The sequence below is a fragment of the Bactrocera neohumeralis genome, chromosome 2, assembly GCF_024586455.1.
Source record: "Bactrocera neohumeralis isolate Rockhampton chromosome 2, APGP_CSIRO_Bneo_wtdbg2-racon-allhic-juicebox.fasta_v2, whole genome shotgun sequence".
Lineage (NCBI taxonomy): Eukaryota > Metazoa > Arthropoda > Insecta > Diptera > Tephritidae > Bactrocera > Bactrocera neohumeralis.
In genome coordinates this window covers 53,470,686-53,481,855 of record NC_065919.1, presented here as the reverse complement: position 1 = coordinate 53,481,855, position 11,170 = coordinate 53,470,686, and the positions used below count along the sequence as shown (strand labels likewise).

General features: G+C 36.6%; 3 protein-coding genes across 3 annotated transcripts; 2 read left to right on the top strand and 1 right to left on the bottom strand.

Moving 5' to 3' along the window:
* The first annotated feature begins 5,786 nt into the window (after positions 1-5,786).
* Positions 5,787-6,481, top strand: LOC126750858 (28S ribosomal protein S18c, mitochondrial). Its single transcript, XM_050460624.1, has 2 exons — positions 5,787-5,914; positions 5,978-6,481. Exons 1-2 carry the CDS (start codon positions 5,881-5,883, stop codon positions 6,367-6,369), a joined length of 426 nt encoding a protein of 141 aa, XP_050316581.1. The 5' UTR covers positions 5,787-5,880; the 3' UTR covers positions 6,370-6,481.
* Positions 6,482-7,464: 983 nt separating this feature from the next.
* On the top strand, positions 7,465-10,187 carry LOC126750836 (RING finger protein 37). The gene is made up of 2 exons (XM_050460586.1): positions 7,465-8,516; positions 8,578-10,187. Exons 1-2 carry the CDS (start codon positions 7,809-7,811, stop codon positions 9,373-9,375), a joined length of 1,506 nt encoding a protein of 501 aa, XP_050316543.1. The 5' UTR covers positions 7,465-7,808; the 3' UTR covers positions 9,376-10,187.
* Positions 10,179-10,990, bottom strand: LOC126750857 (methylated-DNA--protein-cysteine methyltransferase). The gene has a single exon (XM_050460622.1). The coding sequence runs from the start codon at positions 10,908-10,910 to the stop codon at positions 10,338-10,340; it is 573 nt and encodes a 190-aa protein (XP_050316579.1). The 5' UTR covers positions 10,911-10,990; the 3' UTR covers positions 10,179-10,337.
* Between the last annotated feature and the right edge of the window lie 180 nt (positions 10,991-11,170).

The following is an 11,170-nucleotide window of genomic DNA, read 5'->3' as shown; positions in this document are numbered from 1 at the left end:
CATTGAAATAATTGAAATCGCATGTCGACATATCCCTAATATCCCAAATCGCACGTTATCCGCACCATAATGCATAACGCTTCAACTATTGATGCCGCTGTTGTTGTTGTTATTGTCATTTTGTTGTACGCTTGCATTGTAGTCGCACCCAACCCCATTCAAATGCCCATAACTATTCATTATTGGGTCATTCAATGGGTGCGGCGGCGAAACGTGCGTAAAAGGGTCACCGCCGAGTCAAGCGACGCGCTAGCAGCAACAACAAAATGCCCAAAAATGTGCAAATATGAAGGAAAATGGCACTCAACACACTCATAACTTCAGATTCTCATTTCATTTAACTTTTTCCCTGAAAATGCTTGCATTGTTCTTGTAGTCGCCAGCATCCAGCAAGCAAAGGGGTTATCAAACAAGAAAGGGATGCCATGCAGCGAAAGGGTTCGCGTTCCAAGTGTCGCAACACACAACATTCAATTTCCAAAGCAATGATATTTGCAATAATTTAATATTGAAACTATCAAAGATTTATAGAGGTACGAGCGTTTCCGTTGTTGTTGCCACCGGCGGTCGCTGGCCGCAATACAGGCTTGTGGAACTGTTGAAGTGTGAACGCTGCGGATGCTCCGGATGCGGTGCAATATCCTTTCTGTCACACCAACTATTTTGAAAAACACATGTAGATATGTATGTATGTATAAATTTGTTTGGCAAGAAAACGGTTTGGTAACATTTATTATTTATTTATCTATTTATTGGCACTTCGGTGCTTTCTCAATAAAATGTCACTTAAATGGATTCTGTGGACCACACGCTGATTACCCATAATATTGTTTATTATAATATCAATATTTTGCGAAAGCCGAGTATGAATATGAAATTTACCGAAATGAAGGTTTTGATTTAAATATAATATTTATAGAATAAGTAAAAGTGGAGTTTATTTTAGATAAATATTTGCTAAGCACAATATAGACTGCAAAAATGTATATATTTTATTAAATATGATTATTATAGCCCGATTAAGATGAATTCCTTGGCTTTTCTGAATTTCAGGAAATTCACTGAAAACGTTGCCAAAACTCTTCTCGTTCATGCGCAAAGGACTATAAATCTTCCGCAGAACCTTTCTCTCGAAACATCAGACGTTGTCATCGTCCATGTCCCTGTGCCATATAGCAGAACGGCGATGATGAGTGACTTATAAAGTTTGGCCATTATTTCTCAATTGAGCGTTGGATTTCGAGACTGACGTTGTTGGTGTTAATGCTGGTTCCAATATAGACGAAATTATCTACGACTTCGAAGTTATGACTGTCAATAGTGACGTGGGAGCCAAGTCTCGAGTGCAACGACTGTTTGCTTGATGACAGGAGATATTTCGTCTTGCCCTCGTTCACTACCAGATCCATTTGCTTCGCTTCCTTATCCAGGCTGGAGAAAGCATAACTAACGGCGCGGATGTTGAGGTCAATGACATCAATATCATCCGCGTATGCCTGTTATAGAAGAGTGTACCTTTTCTTTTCAGCTCTTCGGCTCGGTACCATATCACTCGTGTGAAATAAAAGGTCGCATTCAAATGCTTTCTCGAGTATCTTAGTGTTTTTTTTTATTAGAACAGTAAACTGAAACTACTCAGCTCTTATGGTTCATGGTTGTTGTTATTGTAGTTGCAGAAAATATTTACCAAATAATTTTCAATAATATTGTGGAATTGGAATTCCTTGACCGGAAAAAATCCAGGTCCGTTTCGGATACGTAAATTCGACTGTCGTGAAAACCTTATAGTCGTATTGTAGTCTTAATAGAGACATTGAATTTGAACTCGAACTACATAAATGAGTCGATACATTGAACGATTATTTGTATGTTCCTAACTACTGTTTTTGACGGTTCAGAAACTTACTAAAAGCAAATATCTCACAATAATCATTAACGGATTAATGGATCAATTATCAAGATATATAAAGATTTTCGGCTATTGATTCAATAGCAGGCCATAAATTTTCCAAAAACTGAGATCAGGCGCTCAATGGCTACCTAATCGACAAAACCAAGTCTGAGCTTCGATTTAGTTTTCTGTAACGGCATGTCAACTTTGTCGCGATCGACGAAAACGACTATACATGGGAGCTATTTGGAATAGGCAATAAAAAGTCTTGACTGTTTTGAATCAAAAGTGGACGATTTCTTGAAAATTTGGAAACAGGTCAAACAAGGTGGTCTCTATGTCATCAAAGAAGAGATAACACATCTATTATTAATGATAACGGATTAATAGTGTTTGTACAAGTATTATTCAGAACAAAAATACACAAAACTGGGTTTTCTAGATTATTCAGATAAAATATGTGGAAAATCGGAGGAGTGGCCCCACCTGGGAAACCCGTCAACAAAGCGGTGTCCTATCGCCCAATAACTCTCCTTTACCCAGTAGTGAAAACACTTGAAGCCTTGCTACTTCGGACTTTCACTCAGCACCTGAGTCGAGCAAACCACAGCAGTTAGCGTCATAAACGCCCAGATAGTTCATGGTCTCAACCGTAAAGGAGGGCGATCCTTGTAGCGTTTGACTTGTCAAAAGCCTTTGACACAGTCAACCACACAACTCTAGTTGAGGATATCAAAAAACCTACGCTCCCTCTAGGTATGAACTACCCGAGCGAACGGCAATCATCTGTACTGTTTCAAGGTGAAAATTCCAAATTGAGAAGAATATATAGTATGGGTAAAATACAAAGAAACGTTTTTGGAAACCTACAAGGCGATCGGCCGGCCGGTCTTTAACTACGCCACACCACTAGGATCGCCTGGATGCAGTGAAACACGCCAGAATTCTACACTCCGGACTATAACGGGATGTCTCTTGATGTCTCCGATCGAACATCAACACAGTGAGCCTCGAAGCTCCCAGTTAATAAGCATAATGAACTCCTCTCAAAGCACTTTCTATTGGGGTATTTTTCGTAGAAACCATTCCTGAAGTTGCCTGCTTTAAGCGTAACCGCCACCTGGAAACATCAAGAGGTCTTTCTTTATCTACTTCGAAGAAGTATGGCAATAATCAACTTCAAACATGCACTGACCGTCATTCACAGTGTAGCTATAAACACCTTCACCGACTCTCTCAGTGAATGGCGTACTTGGAGTCCAACCACCGCCCATTGCAGACGACAAACTCCAATTGACGCGAGAATCAAGAGTGACCCTTGCGCAGCTTCGTTCTGGATACTTTAGCAGGTTAAATTTCTACTTACCCAGAATCGACCCCGACATACCAAATATATGTCCAGCATGCAACGAGTCTCCGCATGACTCTAAGCACCTCCTTGCATGCTTAGTTAATCCCACACCATCTGGGGGAGTGGTGTCTGACATTTACAAGACCTACCGTTGGATGATCTCGATGACAACTTATCTGAACCTTACCACACTAACGGGGATTAGATAACTGTCGTGAAGCCCAATACCAAAGTTTTCTCGCTAATCGTACTTATAAGTACATATTCCTGAATGCAAACAATGACCCGGATTTTTTTTTTTTTGGTACAAAATACTTCAAGGATTTTCAACATAATCTTCAACTGAAAGTTCTTACCTAACTTCAGCTTTGTTGAACAATTTTGTAAAATGAGTAAAAATTTGCTTGCCGCTTGCTTAGCTTCAGGAACTTCAACACTTTTTCGCTTCAAGTTTTTTATTTATTCTGTAACATATTGAGATGTAAACACCGCCAAGATTAACGTTGCCAAAAACGCACAAAAAAACTCTAAAAAAAATATTGGCCCAATTGCTAAAACTGCCAATGCTAATGAAATTAACCAAAATGACAGCGAAAAGATTTATTGCATTTCAAACAATTAAAATAGTCCGCTCAGGGAATTCTGAGCTTAAGCGTCAACAATAACCGCATTCACGAAGGCAGAGAAAGGCGCAGAAAACACAATAGAATGTGACTGACAGGTCACCCCACACAAACCGCATGTCGTCAACCGTTGGCAATACATATGAAGGAAGAACAACAATGTGCTAGCATTTCCTATTGACAAGCGGAAACGGAAGACGGCGAAAAGTCACGACGCCTTATAGCTCTCTTCGCGGCATAAAACTTTATTATTATAGAAAAAGTGAAGTTTTCAGTTGGAGAAAAGGATGAAGTATTTTCCCCTTTACATTGCAGTACATTTTCACTATGCGCACACTTTCAGCAGACACATAGCACATGAAAGTGCAGACATACCTACATACATACATATGTATGTCTGCATGTTCACATGTGCGTTTATAACAATGCATAAATTTCATTGCAAACAAATTGCGTCACTTTCGATACACCAGAGACCAGGCTGATGAGCCCATTGATAGGCCAAAGGTTTGAGCACCCCATCGATGTTGATGTCGCGAAGGTGAGCATATGTGCATACCAACATAAATACTTATATGGCGTGTAACGTTAATAAACATAAGTTTTTATGAGCTGTATAGGGTTAACGCGAAATTTGCATATCGCGACCGCGTGCAGCAACTTAAAAGGGATAACACAAAAAACCTGCCAATTTTAAAGGAAAATGCTCAAATTGATAAAAAAAAAAGGCATTGTGAAAGTCAGAGGAGTGGGACTGTGTGTGTTGTTTGTTACTTTTTAGACATGCAAATTTATTGGAGATTCTATTAAATTTGATTCGAGTAGGAAACGCGGCATTGAAGGTGCGTGTGCTTATTTTACGTGTGGGGGTAGAACATATAGTCGACGGCTTAGAAGCAATTTAGTGAAAGTAGCAGTGATAAGAATACAGTAATGACAAGTTCGATATAATTTTGTAAGAAAAACTTCAATGTGAGGAGTTTGAGTGGTTTTTATAGTAACTACGATGTGAATGTGCTTAACCCCATTCCCATCGTGCCTATTTTTAAAAATAATATTTATGGAATACTAAAGTATTATTATGATCTTGTTATGGATATCGTTATGTGACTTACCTTGAAACTCATTGGCCGTTAAAAGGCTCGATTTGTTTTGATTCGTAATATAATGGATCGTTCACGTATTATTAGCATCTCTCACGTATTGAGAGCATCTCCCACCTAAGAATATTAAACGTCGTCGAACCACTTACTTGATGTAATCAAGTAGACTGCAAACCTTGCAAGGACAGTCTACGTACTTGGTACAGACTTTGATTTATGTTGGGCCAAGGGCTGTATACCCAATAACATTTTTTCAAAATATGTGAGAAATTTTATGTTTCTGTCGCTTTCCATTTCCTCAGATATGTGGCATTTCAATTAACACTATATTTTGTTTACAAATAATCATAAGAAAACAGCTATAATAAAATAATAGTAATTAACATAATTATTTACCTTTCCGGCTTCTCTGACAGCCCGAAACTCAATATTTGTTCATTTTAGATTTCAAAGCTTACTGTAGCGCGGCTTTCCCACCTTTAATATCCGTTAAATGGCGATTATATGTAGTCTACTTTGTTTGCAGTAACTAATGCACTTAATTTATTAATTCAATTAAAATAAAATTCCACTAGCGAATTGACGATTATAAAGAATATTTCAGCTTGTAGTCGATAATCGAACCACATGTTATATTTTTATACCGCAATTTATTGCAGGCAATGCAGTTTGCTGATTAGTTACCAGCAAAACCCCAAAATTAATCGTTTACAGCGACATCTACGTGTCAGAGTTTACAGTTTTCAAGTGGACAGAAACGAAGAACTTATTATTATTACGGAAAAAAATAAATCTTACAAGCACGACCTGGTAAGCCTAAGCAAACAGCTGATTTATTAAATATTCGGTCCACTCCACATAATTCGCGTAACACAGCTATTTATTAATTAGGCGCTTCAGCATTACCAAAAAATGTTACAATTTGCTAGAATTGCTGTACGAAGTGGTAATTAACAACTAAACACTTATGTTAATGTATTTTCTAAGTTTTCATTGATATTAATTGTAGTTGCTAGCAGCCACCAGGCGGTCGTAACCCCACTTTTAAGCAGTGCAATAACTCGGCGAAATTTTAGTGCACCTGTGGAAAATAAGGATCAGCCCATCGATATACCCAACCCTTTCGAGAAAGAGCGCCGTGTGTGCATTCTTTGCAAACACAATATAGTACCAGAGTATAAAAATGTGAAGTTGCTATCCCAGTTCCAGTCTCCTTACACAGGTCGTATTTATGGCCGACATATAACTGGGTTGTGTAAACAAAAACAAGAACAAGTAGAGAAAGCAATTATTCGTGCACAAAATTGTGCTATGATGCCGACATACCACAAGGAAATGGACTTTATGCAAGATCCGCGTTTGTTTGATCCTGAAAAGCCAATACGCCCACATAAATACTAAATGACGCAAGACAATTCTTAGGTATTTAATGTTAGACGTTTTATTTTTCGCCAATCGAATTAGGAAATAAACATCGTGTTAATTCTAAAAAGTGCTTAACTTTGAATGTATATATGTAATCATTTTATTTAACGAAAGCAAATGTATCCTGTATTTTTTCCAAAGCTTTAGCAAAGTCTGCTTTCCATTCTTCTACAGCTCGACTAAGTTCCGCAATGCGTTGTGTGTGTTGCTTACGATGCTCAAGTTCCTCTTGCACAATTTTTATTTGCTCCAGTAATGATTCCTTTGACACTTGCAAATCTCCATCTTGTTGAGACTGCTCTATGCTTTCCTCATCTTTATCACAATATTCTGTCGGTATATTCAGTTTTACAACCAATTTTGATCCAGATGTCTGAATGTGTTTGGACCTATCTTCAATGGATGTATTAAGTTTTTTATCTTCCATTTTTAGGAAAGGAGTTCGATTTTTCGTAAGCCGTTTACCGATTTTTTAAATAGAAATTGAAAAAACTAGAATTTGTCCGTTAAATTTAGCAAATATAATTATTTGGAAAATAGTTGAGAATTGATTGAAATTAGTTACTTTAATTTCTTTAGCGTTGCGTTTATTGTCCTTTTAATCTATCAAAAGAAAGGAACATGAATATTTAAACAAATTTTTACGATTTTTTTTTGCTAATGTAGAATATCTTTTTTACGAAACCGATTAAAATTTTTTAATAAATTTTTTATTATTTACTTTTCTTTTGTCGACATGTGTGGAAAAAAATTATGCAGCCAACGGAAAATGGAAAACACATATAATTAAAAATGAAACAGTTATATTCTTAATATGATACGAAACTTTATATCTAAAAAATTTTAGTTTATAACTCGGATAAACAAATATAATAAATAGATTTCAACAATTTTAAATTAGCATATTTTGATACCTATAAATATATTTGACATAAACTAAGAATCCATGATATATGTAATTGCTTGGCAAGTATTAACATCTCGTGTAGACCTTGTATTACTGGTAAAAAATAATCATTCAGCACAACTGCTGAACTTCGGAGATAAACTAATCATCTGTCAAAAATAGCACCTGACAAGCGAAGATAACAGAATAACTAACAGATTTTAACATAAATTAAACCAACGGTACGGTGTGTGGAACAGTAAATTGTTAGCATTATTTCCTTGTTACTAAATATTTCTGTTTATTTGCGTTTATTTATTAATTTTGCGGATATTATAGTGTATTTGTGCGCACCTCTTAAGAAAACAAGCAAAAAATCAAGGGTGAGGTCGAGCAAGCATAATTCGTGACGCGAATACTAAAGTGACGGCAATAATCGACGCCATTTTTTAACATATGTATGTAAGACTAATTACCTAAAAAAGTGTTTGGTAAAGAAAAGAGCTGGTGTGAACAGAAGCAGAGCTAAATGAGCTTAATTAATTTCCTGAATTCCAAACTAAAGCCTTCCGTAGAATGCGAAGCTCTATGTGAAGATGGTTATTCTGCAAACAATTTGATTGCAGACGATGCAGAACAACTTTCACGAGGCTTCCTGGCCTATGCCGTTTCTAAACCCCCTGTGGAGATTGTATTTGACTTCCCCAAAGCTGTTGAAGTGAAGGTAATCAAGTTATGGAATAGCAATGGTGCTCTACGTTCGACAGCTTTTGAGCTACATGGCAAGTTCGAGGGTATTTGGGAACGTGTTGCCTATGCTCGTGACCTTGCTGAGGGCGTCGACTCTGTAACGTTTTGCTATCAAAGTGATTATAATTCCCGTAGTAATGCGGAAAGTGCAGCTACTCAAGCACAAAGCAAAAAAACATTTTTCTTTAAGACAGCGCATCGTTTACTGTCCAACGCTAGTAGTTTGAAAATAATAATTTGTGCTTCAAAGCGATGTCCACCAGTGCTGCGAAAAATCGAAGTATGGGGCTTGCCTTCTCGATCATTGGAGAAAGCCGATCGTGAACTTGTTAAAACAATCTGGAGTGAGATAGTCAATCCACATGGTTTTCAAACGACAGAAGAGAGGAATCGTCGCTCACCAACGCGTAGCATACCAGAATTAAATGAGTACTCAACTTTGAAAATACCAGAAGAGTTTCTTGATGAGATCACCTGGGAGCTAATGGTTGGTATAATAAGCCTTTTCCATGATTAATTAATACCATATTTTTTTGTTTTCTTTTCAGATTTTCCCTACTGTACTTCCCTCAGGTAAAATTGTGGACCAATCCACAATAGATAAGCATTCTGAAGTGGAAGCTAAATGGGGCCGTCTGCCATCGGATCCTTTTACTGGCCTTGAATTTACCTCACAACGCAAAGCAATTCTCAACCTCGCCCTTAAGGCACGCATAGAAAAGTTCCTTATGGAAAATTCCGAGCACTTTAAAACAGTACCACGTTCTTTAGGGAGTTCCTTTGTTCGGCGCAGCAAAAATCGACATGCCTCACAGTTTGCAAGCTTTTGCCAACGTCACAGTTCTAGTATCGGTACTTACTCATCATTATCGGCGGCATTTTACAAGTCTTCTTCTCAAGCTTCCGCCACAGCTACATCATCATCAATACCGCCGCCAAAACGGCCCAGACTTAGTGATAACGCCACATATCGACTGGAAACATCCCTTACTTCTACAACAACGCACACCACTTCCAGTACTCCATTATCACTTTCCTCAAAGTCAATGCCATTTTCTGTGGCCGCTTCATCAGCCTTATCGACAGCATCTTCCACTCCAATTCCGACAGGCATTAATCACGCCATTCAACAAGCATTGAAAAATGTTACACGCTATACATGTCCGCCCGCAGAAACGAAACCAGCCACATGTATAAGCTGTCAGACGGAACATTTCTCATATGAAATTGTTACATGTGGGCATCTGGTATGTCGTGCTTGCTTAGTACAGTTAACTAAGGACGAAATGTGCACATGTAAGGCGAGCTTTCGCACAGTCGATGTGGAGCGTTACCATAAATTGTAAGCGTTCACGCATTTGGCGATGTTAACATACGAACTGATTAATGAGCCTAAAAGAAGTCATTAAAGTGCTAGTTTTGTTTTATAATTTGTCTCAGTTTTGTTCGGTCACTGTTATGAATCGTTGGCAAAGTTAACTGGGCGGTTTGGTTAAACAAAAACTTGTACAATTTTTGTTAACGTCGTCCAAGTGAAGGAAATTAAATATTGTTGCAAAGTATTTCAAAATGCTCACTTAGAGTATTATTAAAAGGCTTTAATGAAACAGACTTTGTGATTCATATGATTCATACGCTTATGTTCATAAATACATTGATATTTTTTTATTATTAATTTGTAGTTTTTATTTTCCAACGATTTGTAACAGAGCTACTGAATAGTTATTTAGTCTCAGGCTAGTTTTTAATAATACTTAATCACATAAAAATAAACATGGAATTAATAAAAAATTGGTATTTCACTACTCATTGACAAACAAGTTATAGCGATACATGTAGTGTTGGTTAAATATACATATGAAATTGAAATTAGTATTAGCCACCCAATCGAATTAGAATGTATCTCTGTTTCATTTGTGTTTTTAAAGTTATTAGAATTAGAGAAATTTTGGTTTTGAATTCAATCTATATCCACGACTTATATACATATATTTGGGCATACAATTATAAATAATATATGATAAAACAAAAGCATATATGAAGTATAACATTTGCAAAGATTACAATATATCTGCGTATACTAATCTGGGAATCTTATCGCTATGAAAACATGCAAAAAATATATTTACATTGAATAAAATACTTCAAATTAATAGAATATAGTTCTTTTTATTACGGTCTTGAAGAAAATTTGTTTGCTTATACTATTTGCACCACTTCAGTTACAATAATACATTTCATGTAATTATTTAGATTTTTGGTAATTTATTGGTAAAGATATCCCTTAGCAGGTACAGAATGCCTCGGTTCAGTTTCCACTTAGTGATTTTTCCTTTTCAAACTTCAGCAAACTAATTTTGCGAGTTCTCCCACCTCCATATTTTATATCACCATTCTTTGACACCACACGATGACAAGGTATTACGATAGATATTTCATTACTGCCAACAGCTGTGCCTACTGCGCGTACTGCATTCGGTTTCCCAATTCTATCTGCGATATCACCATATGTACATGTCTGACCGGAAGGTATTTTTAACAATTCATTCCACACTGCCTCTTGAAACGGCGTACCAGACACCACAACATTGAGAATCATATCTTCTTTATTAAATATTCTATCAGCCAGAATTCGCGCTTGATTCAAGTCTTCTAAGAGCAAAGCATTTGGCCAACGTTTCTGCAGGAACGACTCATAATTATTTGTTATATTCTCCTTGTCTTCGCTTTCAGCAAAGTGTAAATAGCAAATTGCGTTATTCGCATCTTTAAGGAAACCCAATACGATGTCGCCAAATTGACTATCAACAAGTCCGTATGAGATCCTAACAGGTTTCTTATTACCAAAGGATTTAAGAATAACTTGTTTATTTCCTAGCATTCTGATGAAATCATTAGTGAAGTAATTGAATAAGTTGTTTTGTTATGATATTTGTTTTATTTTGCTACTGTCGTCTTTGTGGAGTTGCCGGACATTTTAATTTGAAAGCTAAATGAAATTTTTACTGCGAAAACATATAAGCAATATTGTATTACTGATGAAATATGAATGAATTTAAATTAACACATTTTTTCATCAGTTTATAATATTTTCGTGCTTATAAGTCATTTGAACTATAACAAAGGTTATGGTTGAGTACA

Bases quoted from the DNA above. Each gene is read 5' to 3' on its own strand.
- LOC126750857 (XM_050460622.1), bottom strand. From the start codon at position 10,910: ATGCTAGGAAATAAACAAGTTATTCTTAAATCCTTTGGTAATAAGAAA.
- LOC126750836 (XM_050460586.1), top strand. From the start codon at position 7,809: ATGAGCTTAATTAATTTCCTGAATTCCAAACTAAAGCCTTCCGTAGAA. The intron at 8,517-8,577 runs GTTGGTATAATA...TTTTCTTTTCAG, and splicing joins AGATCACCTGGGAGCTAATG to ATTTTCCCTACTGTACTTCC.
- LOC126750858 (XM_050460624.1), top strand. From the start codon at position 5,881: ATGTTACAATTTGCTAGAATTGCTGTACGAAGTG. The intron at 5,915-5,977 runs GTAATTAACAAC...TATTAATTGTAG, and splicing joins TAGAATTGCTGTACGAAGTG to TTGCTAGCAGCCACCAGGCG.